This window comes from Silurus meridionalis, chromosome 4 (genome assembly GCF_014805685.1).
Source record: "Silurus meridionalis isolate SWU-2019-XX chromosome 4, ASM1480568v1, whole genome shotgun sequence".
In the NCBI taxonomy this organism is placed as follows: domain Eukaryota; kingdom Metazoa; phylum Chordata; class Actinopteri; order Siluriformes; family Siluridae; genus Silurus; species Silurus meridionalis.
Genome location: NC_060887.1, coordinates 20,625,463 through 20,642,205, shown reverse-complemented (window position 1 = coordinate 20,642,205; position 16,743 = coordinate 20,625,463). Strand labels below are relative to the sequence as shown.

Sequence of the window (16,743 nt, the reverse complement as noted above, 5' to 3'; positions counted from 1 at the left end):
AATCTTAAACTGTGTTCAGAGGCAATGATTTCTGGAGGGGTTTCTAAACCCATGCCATGATTTACATTACCGAATCATGCCTGTTTTTAATGCAGTGCCACCTGAGGACCCAAAGATCATGGGCATCCAATATTGATTTTTATCATTGTCCCTTGCACACAGAGATTCTTGGAAAAAAAACTTTTTTTTTTTTTATAAAATGGCAAATTTCATCATTGTAACCATTTGATAAAATATGCAACTGATTTGTAAGTCACTGCATGCGGTGAACATTTTACAGAGTGTCCCAACTTTTTGGAATTAGGTTGTTTTCTTAAAGTTGCTAATTAACAACTACAAATAATTATTATGGGTTAAATTTTACTCAGTGACTGTATGAAGACTGTTGATTATTTGATGGTTGATTTGGCTATATTTTCTCATCCCATGTCATAATGCTGTTAATAGTTAATGGTTTGTTCATAGTCACATCAAAGTTATCCAGATGTTCTAACTGAGGTGTTTGTCTGCTTGGAAGTTTAAAACCCACAAACAAATGATATTGGGAAGCTGAATGAATTTAATTAAATACAATTTTATTCCGCTTAATACTTCCAAAAAGAATAAAAACATAAACATTAGAATATTCTGGGCATGTCTTACATATGCAACATCTTTTTTTTTTTTATTATCAATTACTGAAAATGAACAAAAACAACTACATAAAAACAAGATTATTTCATGTTTGCCGAAACAGAAACCGATTTTCACACCTCAGCTAAAACGCTGAACATTGTTTAGCTATTTAGCACTAAAATATCTTTGCAAATGGCTCAACCCAGCAAAGCTGTAAAACTGTTTATAGAAGAAGAAATGCTGACACTATATTTCCTTTTTTATTAGACATATTTTCCAACCAGCAGCATTTCTTTAGCTTTCTACAGCAGGCTACATTCAGTCTGTACTCCTGTTAACACTGCAGCAGATGACCAGCAGATTTGACCTCGAGCAATCCAAAACTCTGAGTCACACAACAGATAACCTTTTTCATTTAAACATGTGTCAAAACTAGTACAACTAGCATGCACATGATTTTATTTAGAATATATTATTTGAAACAGACTACTTTGTAGCAGTTTGACAACTTCTTATATACAACACATTTTTGTTTAGAATAAAAAATTAATTGATACCAATGCTGGCATAGGTAAAATGTGAATATACTTTTAACACACAGCTACAATTAAAATCTCATAATGACCTGGAAACAAGTCAGACAATATAGTCTTTTGTCATGCATTAGAATTATTGCTGATTCCAGTAAATAATAAAATTCGATATATTTTTTAAGCATATCTTCAAATAGTACAAGATTACATAACAGTCATAACCGATCACATCAACCCAGTTGATGATAGTAATTTCTGAACTCTGCATGATACTGCATGATCAGATTTGTTACCACATTACAGAAAAAAAGGAGCAAATTCATTTTTGCACAGTCACACATCTCAAAACATACTGTTTGAGGCATCAGATTTTTTTAATGATTAATATAAATTTCATTTGATGTACGTTTAACTTTGATTCCTGTATTTGCTAAATCGGCATAGGAACCCAGAAACTAGCTAACTAATCTAACTACTTACTTTTAGGGTTAGCCTACGATTTCTCTTTGTAGAAAGAATTTTGAATTTTAAATAGTGAAAATCTTTAATAAAATCTTCCCAAATAAATTTTTTTGAGAAAGCAATCAACATTGGAAGTAGTACTTTTTAATTTTTATAAGTGCACTGCAGTATGCTGTTTTCACGTTGCAGAATAACTGTACCACCGCATTATTATTATTTTTATTATGATTATTATTATGATTATGATTATTATTAATATTATTATTATGCACTTCATAAAGCAGTAGCTGCATTACACATTCTAACAATAAAAAAACTTGCAACCATGTCTGCCTGTAGTCAGCATAATTCTTATAAATAGGTGTATTTTCACAAATCAGTATTTACTCTTTTGCTCTGGATGTGCTGCAGCAGAATTTGAGCTCTGTGCTGGAGTGTGTGGATGGTGGCTCTAAGACCTGCTGCTCCTCCTTGAGTCTCCCACAGCTCCTTATCCACAGAGAGTGAGCGCAGGAGCAGCTGCTCCAAACAGCCAGACCGCAACACTGACATGGCTCTCTCCGGAAACCTGCCAGTCAAAAACACGCTCTGCACTCAGGTTATTTTGGTATGGGTTAACTGAAGCTGGCTTATAGGAAGCTCAGAATCCACATAAATATAACCTTCAGAATTTCTCTCCAAATCCACCCCCCCAAAATACATGAAGAAATGCTAGTGCAAGAGGAGTTTCTGTATTGACAGACAAAATGACTGACAGGTAGGTAGAGGTGCCTCCTTATCTGATTGTTTGTATGCTGGTGGTCCATGTTATAGTTAAAGGAAAACAGCAGATTTCATATTAGGCACTGTTTCTAGATACAGTGATACATCAACACTGCAACCCACGTTATTTCGTTCTGATTTTCAGAAAATGTTGTCGCTGAAGCCACACATCTTTGCATAATGTAAATTATATAAATGCACACACTGTCATTATTCTGTTTGAGCCAAATTTCTGAAACCTGTCAGTATGCATTGGGTGAGTTACTGCAGGCTAAATGTTCACAGAAATTACCATTTTATTTTTACTGATATTTTGTTATATACTTTAAACCTACTCCAGGCTTTATTCTTTACTACATAAACAGGACTAATAATGACTATTAAATTACATTATTGTTCAATGCATGATTATGTACAAATAACATTCCAGGTTTCTATCTAACATGTAACAACGCCTCCAGCAGGTTTTCGCTGGTATTATGATAAACAAATCAGATAATGCTCACTCACAAATTCACAGACAGATCCTGCTGCGCTTTACACATATAACTAAACATAAACAACTTCAGCTACAGACTTGGCTTAAATTAAGGACGAGGTATTAAATCCTAAAATTTACCATACTGAACAAAATAATTCATAGATCAATATATCAAATTAAGGGCAGAGTTTCTTCTTAAATTTCCATATCTTTGACAATTTATTTTACTGTAAGTCGCATGGACATTATAATAAAAAAAAATGGTTTTGGTCACAGTTCAAATCTAATAAAATACTTGATTTCATGTCTAATATCTTGTGTGCACTTGTGTAGGTGCAAATATTTCAATGCACACAAAGAATATTAACAAATGACTTGAACATCAACTTGATATAATTATTTATTGTCTTGAACACATTGTGGATGTGGACAGCATAAGAATAAGTAGGTAGGTGTCCTATCTGGCTTATTATCTATGAACCTCTATAAACATTCATATTCAACTTTTCAAGTAATGTGGCTGCATAAATGCCTTATAAAATTCATTAAATTTCTTTCAGCTTCTCCCATTAGGGGTCGCCACAGCGGATCATCCGTATTCGTGATCCGCATGTTTGATTTGTCACACGTTTTACGCTGGATGCCCTTCCTAACGCAACCCTCCCCATTTATCTGGGCTTGGGACCGGCACTAAGAGTGCACTGGCTTGTGCAACCCTAATGGCTGGGGTCGGTTCCCTGACCGGAAATCGAACCCAGGCCGGGGCGGTGAGAGCGCTGCATCCTAACCACTAGACCTTCAGGGAATGCCTTATAAAATTCATTATGTGGAGGAAAGTGGTAGGTCAACAATTGCATTGCTGGCCATCTAATCGAAAGGTTGCGAGTTCAAATCCTAGCACTGCCATGCATTTACAGGGTCCTTATGCAAAGCACTTAACCCTTAATAGCTTAGTTGTTAAAATGAGTCACTCTGGATAAGGGTATCTTACTAATGCAAATGCATTTGATTTTTAACGACTCATGATGAATAAATATCAGCACTTACACATCAATGCCCTCTATCAGTCTGAAGTTGAGGTTGTCTTGTGGGTGATGAGGCCTGCCTGCATTATCTATAAAGACCAGCCTGGAGGGATCTGTTCTCCGGACCTGCCGAGAAAAAAGTGAGATAATTCATATAAATATAATTGTAATAGAAATGCAAGTGCACTTGAATGCATAAATACACTAAAACCTTATTCAGTTATGTTAAATAATCTGCTATAAATTTATCAGTAATTGTGAAGCTTTTGGACAACAAACACAAAGTAAAACTGTCAAATCACAGAAAGAAAGTGCACCTGACACAGTTGAAAGTTTTTGTAATTTATAATATAATTCCATTTTCATTCTGTACATTATATTTAACATCCTCAGAAAAGTGTGTAAATGAAAAGATTTGCTAAACCTTTATGGGGATGCTTGGTATCAAAACCAATACCGAGCATCAGTTATTTGTGTTATATATAACATGCTAGAAAATGAGTTTCAAATATTATTTTCAAACCATTTTAAAACAATATAAAAATTTGTGACAGAAAAATCTCTTGATAATTGGAAAATAACACATGCACTTATTTTTGACATGTGAGTGTTAAGCATTTAAAACAGTAAGACAGTGTAATAAAACAGTGAATGGTTTTATATTTAGTTGTATCTCACTGCTCCAAGGGGGAAATAAAGCTAAATATACTGTTGACTGTATACTGAAGGAATATGGCATTGGAAATACTGTTGAATATACTTTTGGAAATAGATGTTGATTTGGACAAGTGTCCATGAGCAAAAAATATAAAAACATATAAACCAAATATCATCTCATATTCTGCACAGGTCTAAAAAAAGGTGTTGTTTCATAGAGTTTGCAAGAGATCTTCTCAGCTTCTTGTCTTCTGGCAAGTCAATAGAACTGCATAGATCAGGAGAGAAAAAGTGCAATAGTGTTATGTTTCACTGAAGCCACCATGTCATCATTTATGCATGCGAGGATGCCAAAGAAAGAGTTAAATTCCTAAACTGCTTAAGGACATGGCTGATTCCTCAATGCACAAGTGCCACTTTAAACCACTTTTGAATAAAAGTTTTGGATAAAACGAATTCCTAGCAGTCTAGAGAGGAAATGACATTACCAAAATATGCACCAGCATTAAATCTTTAGGGTGTGCACATTTGACATTGAGAAGGTTTTCCACACATATATCAGCAGGGTCAGGCTGGAACCCACAACAGTATCTGTCCAGTCTGTCATTCACCTGCGGGAGATGAACACACACAGAGTGAGTGGTTTAGAGAAAGAAGCTCTTTCTTTTTTTTTTTTTTTTACATTAATTGCAATATTATCAGAATGTTTTTTGTATAATACAGTATTAGTAACGCTATATGCAACATCCATCTATCTATCTATCTATCTATCTATCTATCTATCTATCTATCTATCTATCTATCTATCTATCTATCTATCTATCTATCTATCTATCTATCTATCTATCTATCTATCTATCTATCTATCTATCTGCTTGTCCTTGTATTGATCTTGCAGTTTGAACTATGCAGAGATGTGGTCCTCTATGTTTGAGTTGTGTATTTTATCAGGTTTATAATAGGTTTTATAATGGTGCTTCTACAGCGAACAGTGTGGCTCGTCATGGCTCAGTAATAAATGGCTGCCCACGCAACCACACAGAGCCAAGTGCACCTTTAATCTTTAGTGAAAATAAAGAGGAGAGTGCAAACCATACCTTAGGACATTAAAACACACACTCACACACATACAGAGTTGTGCATTTTTCTAGACTGAACTTCAAGTCTTTCGATACTATTTGTGAAGGCGATAAGAAGGGGTTTTAGTTCCATTATGTTACTCAACATTGTGTGATCTTATGTGCTAATTGGAAAGATTGTTGGTACTGCATCATTTTCTGTTCATCTGTTACTTTCAGCTATCCTTGAGAACTGTAATGCACAGGGCTCAGGAGATGGCTGAGCGTCCCTATGCAGAAGGATTTGGCAGTCACTACACTAGCCTACTGCTGAACGTTTTCGTGCCAGCAGAGAAGCAGTTCCAGGGATAATCAGAATAATGCTGCGATAACCGTATCAACCAATGGTCCACATTATTATTAGCTCCACCCCATATGTTCCAGCTCATATCACTTGCAACCTGAGTAAAGGTAAACAAATACAGCATGGGTTCATAGATACAGCATAACACACCAAGTGACACCATGGAGGATTGTGGGCAATAATCGCCATCACACTGTCCAGTGGACAGCATTATAGAAATATTTCTTCAGTTCTCAAGATTTTACACATCCCTGTTACATTGCACAGGGCTGTTAAAAGCATCGCTCAAAAGCCATAACCAGTTTCAGTCCAACAGATTGGGATTTTGGAAGAGCATTTCTTTTTACCACATTCAAGACTTCTAATAGAAGGAAATTAACCTCACACTGGAAGGATCATTTTTATATGAACAATGTAATCCAGAGAAAATGCAGCTAGTGTGTCCTAATATGAACTACCCAAATAATGAGTCACAATCATATAAGAGATCAGTACACAGTTTAACAGTATTTGTCTTTTTTTTGCCAGAATGTTCTTTTTCAACAAAACAGTGGACAGAAATATGTACACACTGTATTCTGCTTCATGAAATCCTCTGTGTTTTTCTTTCAGCACAGAGATAACTTTAGTTTTAACTTACATAACCCTATTACTTATATAACATTGTGCATTCTTATGTTTTCCATTCTTGCTCCAGTGAGCCATACTCAATGATTTTGTTCTGTACATTGCAAATAAATATATGAATATTTTATTCCTCATTTTAGTCATTTTTTTTAAATATTGGATTGTTCAGTGGTTCTAAACTACTGATGGAAAGGCTGTAAGTTCAAATCCTAAGTGCTTAACAGCCACTGCTAAGCCCTAGACTGCCGTATGGGTGCTGTACGATGGCTGAGTCTGAACTCTGACCTGTACTTCCTTCCAAAATAAAAGGAAGATGGGGGTATATGAAAAAAAGAAATGTGTGTGCATGTAAAATAACGACCATATCACCATATTTATGCAATGTCACAAGTGCATTTTCAGTCATCCTACAGCAATAGCAAATACAAAACTGTGCATATTGGGTTTCCTATACTAAATTGTACATATAATGGACAGTAACCCTAAGTAATGCATTTTGGTAATTGTTAAATACACTTGAAATACCAGGTTATGCTTTCAGTCGTGCCCTCGAAACATCAACACAGAAAGCTGTTTTCTTATAAAAAGATTCAGTTCATATGAAAAAAAGAAGAGCACAAGACAAAGGTTTTACACAATGCACACAAAGTCTTCTGTTCCCGGTAGTGACAGAGAATGTGTCCTTCACACTGATTGGTGTTAACTTGCATCTCAGAGCGAGCAGAGCTGTTTGGCCAGTATCTTATACAAGTGTTCAGGATCCTGCTCAGCATATCACACCAGATCAATATCATGCTATTAGCCATTGGCCAGGTTACACTTATTGACTTTTTTCAAGGCCTATCATAGCTATCTCTTCTTACACTCAAATATACACACACATTCTTATACACACTGTTTCCCACTCTATTTTAGCACCTTTTTTTTTTTTTTTTTACTGCAAATACATACAATTTAACTATTTGCTAAGGTATACAATCAAGAATTTTGCCCTTATAAGGACATACTGTATAATGGTTCTGCTTCACTATGTAAAACATTACGGCTCATAAAAACAGGAAATATCACCCAAAGAATTTGCTCCTTTAATTCAACTGTTTATCTCAATCAAAATGTCATTTTGCATAGCCTGTATTGAAGAGATCTTAGCTTACCCTGTTACTATTGCTAAAACCAGAAAAAGTCTTATTTGTTAATCTCTTCTTGTCCCACAGCTCTCATCTAGCTGTCACACTTACCAGAGTTATATCTGCTAAGTTGTTATACTGTATTGTATTATTGACTGTATATTAACAATAGCACATATACTTCACTAATTTGCTAAACTGAATCAATTTTTTCTCTGCTCTGTCCACAGGTAAATCCACTTTGTTCCTGTTTTCATTGTTTTAAGAACATATTTTTAGTTTATATAACTGCTGCTTTTTTTTTTTTTATATTTCTCCTCATCTGAAACACCCAACTTAATACAGAGCGAATGATAAGAATTTGTTTCATCTAACAACTCAATTAGAGTTCTGTTCTACTAGCTTAAGCCATTAATTGAACCATTAACTATAATTGGCAGATTGAAGATGCCATTTACCCGAATGCATCACAATTACTTTGATGCTCTGTCTACAACACAAACACTAAACCTATTCAAGACATTGCCTAAAGCATAGGGTAAGTAAACTGAGCAGATATAGAACACCACTGTAATTACATGTCTCATTATTAAGGCATAAATTTTATTAAACTCAGCTCTACCACGTTAAAATTGAACCCATCTGTGATTTACAGAAAAATGAACTCAACCGTTAACCACATTGCAGACAGAGATATGCACTTGGATTCATCTAATTAAAAGTGCATCAGAGAACCCATTTATGAGAATAGAAAATGCAATCATGAACAAAATACGAAGGAAAAATACAGGCTCATTGCACAAAGCTATCTGATATGGACTGTTGTCTGAGAAGGAAATGAACTCTACTGATGGAAAAGCTAATCAGGATTTTTGTGCAGTACAGCTTTTGGCAGGCAAGCCACTGTTTACTTGGCAGAGTTATTTATTTCACTCAGTGAATCATTGTGAAAAGTTTTTCAATACTGATGATGTTAAAACAATATTGCATTAGCCATACATTTTTGCTTACATTACAATTCATGCCAGATCTTGAAACTCTTCTCCTTCTGAGGCTCCTTTCACTCTATGAACCTGTCTGATTGATCCTGATACCCCTGTCTTTGCTGCATTTTCATTTCTGTACTTATAATATGACTCACCTCATTTTGCTGTGCATAATCTTATCTGGATACCTCAGGGACTTGCACTTCCCAAAATAACATTTATGTCTACATTCCTAAGTAACCAGGCTCATTAAGGGTTCATTAATGTAAATGTTTCTTGTATCCCAAAAAGTGAAATCAGTCATTGTTTATTTCTCATTACAAGTGTAAAAAGAAACTATATTATATACAGATGATCATTGTAAGTCTCTATCTGTGCTCTCACCTGTAGCAGGAAGTCAAATAGGGCCAGTCTTCCCCACTCTGAATGGTGTACCCCTACACACACTGATGAGTTCAAAGGTACTTGCATGCCACATCTTGCTTTTAACAGATCCTGATACTGGGGCCAGGTGAGGGAGAAAGAGTTCTGGTCATTATCGTCATCAGCTAGGTGCTGAATATCAGGGTCCCACCAGACCACAGGTCTTCCAGAACCACTGGTATACTTATATGGTAATAGATCACTATGAAAGGTCCTTAGCACTGCTGGAAGACTGCGGTTCAAACCCAAGACCCTATCCAAATGGAATGCAAAAACCTCAAACCAATCATTTGGGCGCTTGATCAGGGCACACTGTCCTGTCTGACAGAGTGTGTTATGGTCCCCATTTAGAGGAGAAGTGTTTTCATTGCAACCACCAAGTCCCACTTGAAGCACTTGGCCATGGCCTGGAATTCTGGCTTTACTCAACACAGAGCCTTTGGCAAGAAAATCCATTTTCTGCACATCATCCTTACTAAACCAGGGCAAAGATTCAGCACTAGTTTGATCAGAAAGTTCATTGATATGCTGATCATGCAAAGTCTTACACCAACTAGCCATGAAGTCCCACCCCTCAGCCCCTTCTCCAGAAACACGGTTAGTCTCATCCATTGAGTGATGCTGCTTCTTCTCAGAGAGCTTTGCTTGCTTTTCATATGTTTTGGCTCCTTTTAAGGTCCATTTAAGTTCTGTAGACAGCCGTACACCGGCTTTAGACTTCAGCACCGCTGGTTTGGGCCCATCTGGAGTGCATTTGTGCCTGCATGGTTTAATGTCTGTGTGAAGGGAATGCCTGCTGGCAGACTGAGGTATGGCTTGGTCATGTCTGGGAACAAGAAGATCACTGGAATATTTAGAGTCATTCCCATTGCTTAGTTGCTTGGACAACACATTCTGTGTATTTGCCATATTGATTTGGGAGGAGTGCTTCTTTTTCCCTTGATAAGACCCTTGTTTTGGTTTCACAAACATTCTTTTTACATTACTTCTCGTTAAAAAATTTACATTTTCCTGTAGTTTACTGATTATATGTTGGTGCAGGTCAGTTACTAGTGTGTGCTTTTCTAAAGCTTTCTTTTTAGAAAGCTTCCAAGATCCCCTATGAATGTTTGGAGCTAGATGCTTAGAGTTCCTTGCTTCTGTCTCAATGGGTAGGTTATGGTGAGGCCCTTCTGAGAGCAAACATTTCTGTTCACAGGGCAAAGGTGAATATGTGTTTATCATCACTACTGACAGGGTGAGGAGAGATAGAAAGACCACAATGTAGCGCCGCTTCACTTTCAGCTTCATTCCTGCTCCTAGAGCCTGCCAGACAGAGCAAAAAAATAAAAAATGAAAAACAGTGCTGATTAAGAAAAAACATACAGCTATAACTACTTTATTGCCAATGTCAGCAAATAACAAAAGAGTTATTTTCCCGCACAAAAATGCAGTTCAGATCACAAGAAGAGACAATATATATTAGCATGAGTCAAAAAAGAAATTCCATTCAGAGGACTGGTGCTATATGTATAGGTTATATGGGAAAAAGATCAACATTAGTAAGATTTTCCATCCATGCACCATGTACATACTGTTTCTTGCCCACGTTCTCTCTTTCCCACTCTCTATTTTCTGTATTATTCCCAAAATGCCACCATCTTTTTGAACCAAATTGAAACTGCCCTGAAAACTGCTTTAGTCATTACAGAAATCATAAGTGGATTGGAAAGACCCCAAACATGTATTTAGCCTTTTTTCAGTGGACTTCTCTAATTATCTTGGCCCCAGTATACCATTTTCATGAAGAGTAGGCTGTAATTTTTGGCTGCGTATGGCAACAATTGTCTACCAATGTTTATCTAAAAATAGGAAATAAAGCAAGGCAAAATGTTGTTTTTAAATATTTATATTTGGATAAAGCTGGCAGTTTGGTTGGTTTGCTTTGTTTTCTCACTAAACTCTCATCTCAAATTATATATAATTTTTTCCCTTTTTTTTTTTTTTTTTAACATTTCTCTTCTACACAAAATGTACATCTGCTGCCTGTCTCTGTATCTCTATGGTTAAGAAGGAAACCTGAGGGGAGAGGAATGTCTCGACTCTGTAGGATCTCTCACTGTGGCTGAATGTTTTTATGACTTTTCCAGATAGTGCTTATGAAAGAGTCCCATTATATGGCAGGTTGAAGAATTTCATGCCTGTAGCACCAAAGAGCTGAAGTTCTTATGGATTAGTTTTCCCTGCCTCCGAGTAAACTAATATACAGGCTTGCCTTCTATAAGGTTGTGCACATTATCCTCACTGGCATGCTTTGAGGATGGTGTGCTGTAGAGCGAGACGGGTAGGGTTTGTGTTTGTGGTTAATCGTGCTTACAAAATAAACCAAGAACTGCTTTAATGGCATGTTTTACTTATAGCAAACCCTGGAGTGACAGACATGAACAGAAAAAATAATGACTTATAGGACAAGATCAGGTGTCAATATTTATATAGGAATTCTCATATAAAAATATAGGGTTCACAGAGGAATTAAACATGCAAATGAAAACACAAAATAATTAATAATCAAAAATAGTATGGTGCCAAACATTGATCCGTACTTAAAATTCTATTAATCCTGAAATATGGCTACAGCTCTTAAAGAGAAATAAATATATTTCAATAACAGATCATTTTAATAGAGGTCAAATGAGGCTTTCACTAAATTGAACCAAGATGTAATGAATAGAGAGATATCACCTCATACCATTGTCTTATTTTTTCTTTTTGCATTTCGCAAGACACCTCTCTAATTAAGCAGCCAAGCACTTAACACATGCCATTCTTGTCAACATACAAAAAAAAGAAATACCAAAAAAGCAAAGAATGGTGTCATACTTTTCAGTAAGTCAGTGCTCAAGGCACAGCATCCAGACAGATTAGGAGACCGATAGTTAGTAAATTTTTACTGTTAGTAAATTTTTTATTCAGTTCAATGGCCAAATATAAGTGGACATTCCTCCTAATTTTTTAATTTGGATGTTTCATTTATGCCCATTGCTAACAAGTACATAAAATCGAGCTAAAGCACTAAGCTTTACATTCTCCAATCTGACACAAAAATGGATTGTACTGAAGAGCTCAAACGTACTTTAAACGTGGCTTTAAACGTACCACTGGCTCTGTCTCAACTTCTGGCATAGTAAAACCATACAATCATAATGGAACAGACCGAATGGATCATAATTGGAGTTCACATTCTGTTTAGGTGAGAGCTCTATTTTATTACATTTACTCAAAATTTGATTTTTATTTAGAGCATCCAAATACTCAATACGAATCCAAGACCAACTCGAATATATTGTTGAAAACATTCCCACTTTCCCTAATCCTTAATTTAACTATAAACAGAGTAGTGTGAACAGTTAAAAACTGCATAATAAAACAGAAATCATTGAGAGTCTGTTTTTTTTTTAACTGGTTGTTCTTGGAAAAAAGGACAATTTTATCTAAAAGAATAAACCCTATGAAAAAATTGAATATGAGAAAAAAAAATTAATCGAACAATCTTCCCAAATTCAAAGAGCTAGGGATATTGTTTGTTTGTATTACCTAACTACTTTTTCTTCTGGAAATGAAGATTGCTGTACTATCCCTTTAACTTATTCCAGCACAGGTACAGACAAGTGAGGTCATTTAGTCTTTTACCCGGCAAACAGGCTGTGACTGAGCGAGGATCTCAAAGGAGCTGATCTCATTAAACATGGAGGATAATAAAGACACAGCAGGGACAGGTTAATGCGAAACCCACCAAGGAGATGATTAAGATAAGGTCAGAGACAATTTTAATGATAATGATCAGACCTTCCTTATGAGCTGCCAGTGTTGCATAATTACATCGCCTCTAGCTTTAAACTGCAAGTTAGAGACATGCCAATGGCCCATACAACAAGTCATCTCACTGGAGAGGAAGAAAGAAGATAAAGAAATAGCTTGCACTAATGGCTTGTTTGTGATGAAGGGGAAGGTCAGAAAAAGAGGGGGAAAAGCCTTGTGTTTGGCAGTAATTTAACAAAAATGTACCTTGAGATCATTAGAGCTGTCAGGAAAGCAATATTAGTAAAGTAATCTGGCGGAGAGATGTGCAAGATAGATAGATAGATAGATAGATAGATAGATAGATAGACAGATAGACAGATAGATAGATAGATAGATAGATAGATAGATAGATAGATAGATAGATAGATGGGGTTTAATACTTTTATGATAACTACTACGTACTTATCAGCATGTGACCTAGAACCAGAGATGCATCAATGCAATTTTCTAAAACGAGAATGTTTTTATTGTTCTTGTCAGTAATAATACTAAATCCACTGTGTTTTGTCTTGTTAATGTTTGTCCAGATTAAATATAGACCAAGAAAAATGCATGTGTATGCATATAATTATGCTTCTAGGCTTGTTGGCTAAAAATATTAAAGTTCATAAGCTAGCTACAGTGGTTTACTTAGGTTATGTTGGGTTGGAAATTAGAAGAGAGGGTTTTGTCACAAATAAAGTAAGTGTTTCTGTCCTGCTATCAGCACAGAACGTTTCAGTGCCTCCAAATCAAATCATTCCCTTCCAGTCAACTACAAACAGCAGCCAATTATCAAGAAAAATGTACTGGGTAGGTGTTGTTTTAACACATCTAAACTTGAGCGCAGATATTTTCCATACCTATTCAGAGTCGTGCTGATTTTCCCCCATGCTGATTTTAATCTGTAAGCCATTATGGCAAGTTTTTCTGTACTCAGTGTTTGCAGAACTGAAGTAATTTATACTTACATATGTCCACAATTATTATTTTTTATTATAAACATGCTTCCTGATATTGCTTTAAGCATTCAGATCACCCAACCTCACAGTCTGTATATAACCATCATTCTGTCACTTGCAGTCTGATTTAATTTGTTTAGAATCATAAATGTTGCTCAGATCACTGTTATTTGTGTCATCCGTCCATAAGCATTATCTTAGATAAAAAGGAAATCACTTGGGATCAGACTTTGGTATTGAAGCATTTGTATAAGTATGAGGAGAAATATTAGTATTAATGTCTCTCTACTCCATCCTAATCTACATAAGAGATCAGAGTACCGGAGGACAAAATAGGAATTTATTTGCAATTTTTATTTGCAAAATGTAGCTGGATTTAGGAATATCATTGGTGAAGCTTTTTAGGGCGTGTATGTTATGTTTTAGGTGTTTGCATGTCTGTCTGTCTGTCTGTCTGTCTGTCTGTCTGTCTGTCTGTCACATAATCGATTCATTATGGGGACATTAGTATAGTATGATGTTTAATGTTTAACATGGAGAAAAGGTGCCTGATAAAGAATGAGAGATGGATGAAGGAGAAAACATAATAGAGCAGCAGAGACAAAGCGAAAGTATGTTAATATTCAAGTTGGGGTGGGTGGAAGAGAGTTGATCCACATTCTGGCTAAACAAACCCTGGTTCACACTGGTTCATAGGCCCTCTGTGGACACTATCCATTAGATAAGACCTATTGTCCCAGATTACTGTTGCTCTGCTTTTCTTTCCTTCCTTTTTTTAAAAAAAAAAAGAACAGACAAAATACAACATATGTAGTAGCATTGAATTGAATTGGGAATATACTATTAAAGACCGCAAATAAAAATGGAAATTGGGAATAGAGATTTGTTTTATTTTTTCTCAATTTTTCATACCCTCTCACATACCTGTGCACTGACTTGACTCTGGCCTGCCGGTCACAATATATACAGGGTTCCATTTACACCACCTCCTGAAAACACAAAAAGTTTCATGATATCTTTGATTACAAACGTGCGTCATTCCAGAAGCGAAGGGTTTGACATATTTTTGTACAGAATATGAAATGGAGGAAATAATACTATAGAACAAGATCCTCCTGTAATACAAGTGTGAGCCAGTCAATCATTGTGCCAGTGAGTTCTGTGAAAGAACAAAAATGGAAAATATTGCGCTGACGTCGTGTGAAATATTGGTTTCCCTTTCTGATATGATTTGAATTTGTCATGTACATTGTGACAGAAGGAATCTTGCCTCTTTTGAGATATGAATTTGCTTACATTTAAATAGGGACAGAATCTTGTAGAATAATGCAGAAGATGAGCACAGTCGAATATGAAATGTGGAACAATTACTTTTTAATCAGTAAACAAGTTTAAAACCTGTGTGTCTCAGCGAAAAAGGGGAAAAAAAAAGATTAATCAGAACAGAACTACATTTTAGAGTTTTCAACTTCAAAGTTTTGGTAAACCTATGCTTCCTGCAGCTTTAGCATGCCTTTCTGTCAGTTTGGCCATTGTCTGTAAACCTCTGTTATCAACAAGGTGTTTCTGTCCTCAGAACTGCCACTCACTGGGTGTTTTTCTTAATTGCACGATTCTGAGAAAACTCTAGAGCCTGTCGTGTGTGAAAATCCCAGGGGATTAGCAGGCACAGAAACTGTCAAACCATCCCATATGGCACTAACAAACAAGCTACAGTCATCATCACCGAACTCACTTTTTCCCCCTATTATGATAGTTAATATGAACATTTGAGGAAGCTGCTGGCTTTAACTGCATGATTTTATACATTGCTTTACTGTCATGCAATTGGCTATTTAGATAATTGCATGAATAACTCTGTGCACAGGTGTTCCTCATAAAATGCTTAGTGGGTGCATTTTAAACCGCCTTAATAAAACTTCCTAATTAGTAACATCTAGTGCACCAGATTTCACTAATCTAAAACATACTGACTGTCTTGACTTGAAGACAAAGGGATGCAGAGGAAGAATTTAACAGATACACAAAGTTAGCAAAAAAAAGAAAGAAAACTTAGACATTAATCAAATTAATGAATCATGATAAAAAACTGGAAAACAAGGAAATGGACATGAGCTAGAAAAAAAGTCATTATCACAGAACTTTACAAGATCATGGTCAAATTTAAGAAAGCTCTTGAACACCAGACAAGGTGCTGGAGAGAGACTTCATAAGCCTGACTGCTGATTGCAGTTGCAATCCAGCTTGGATTGGTTAAAGATGAACCTGGCGATTGATTGATGGGACAGAGCTTTAGGTTTGAAAGGTTATGGAGGTTTACTACTTGTAAGTCATACAAAAGCAATCAATGATGCCAAATTAACATGCACTTATGAAATGTATGAATAATTTAATAAGAAGTTATATTAATTATGTATGCATCGTAAACACTTTGTTTCATCATAAATTATTAATCTGTTAAATATACTGTATGGCAGAAGCTAGGAACTGTACTAGATTCTGTCTGTCTAGAACTGAATTTTAATACACTTAAAGCATGTATGATTTTCTGGCTGTCAGTACAAAATTGTTTTTAGACAATAATTTCACAACAGAGCACAAACGAGCAGGATGCATTCCAAATCGTATTCCTTTATTTACAGTGACTTCAAGCTGCCACATAGTCAGCCTCATGTTTAAGATGCAAAACTGCTGTGGTCTGCAGAACAAGCGGACACATCAAGCACTGGCTGCAATCTTGGCTGCAAACATTCATGAATTGGTACATGATCTGGACAACTGTTCAACTTAATATAGATTCTTTCTCAGTCAGAATTCGATTGTCTTATTTGAATACCCCACA

The 16,743-nt window shown here is 35.9% G+C and overlaps 1 protein-coding gene across 3 annotated transcripts in view; it reads right to left on the bottom strand.

Moving 5' to 3' along the window:
• Positions 1-558: 558 nt before the first annotated feature.
• gask1a (golgi associated kinase 1A) overlaps positions 559-16,743 on the bottom strand; it is an 18,577-nt gene continuing 2,392 nt past the window's right edge. Inside the window, exons 2-6 of one of the 3 annotated variants that reach the window (XM_046848409.1) lie at positions 14,826-14,890; positions 9,082-10,425; positions 5,036-5,146; positions 3,901-4,004; positions 559-2,178 (exon numbers count right to left, since the gene is read on the bottom strand). In XM_046848409.1, coding sequence (XP_046704365.1) covers positions 1,980-2,178; positions 3,901-4,004; positions 5,036-5,146; positions 9,082-10,410 — 1,743 coding nt within the window. In that variant the 5' untranslated portion in view covers positions 10,411-10,425; positions 14,826-14,890 and the 3' untranslated portion in view covers positions 559-1,979. Of the gene's footprint in view, positions 2,179-3,900; positions 4,804-5,023; positions 5,147-9,081; positions 10,426-14,825; positions 14,891-16,743 lie in introns of all 3 variants that reach the window. The other 2 variants (XM_046848408.1, XR_006925708.1) reach the window with 2 other exon arrangements.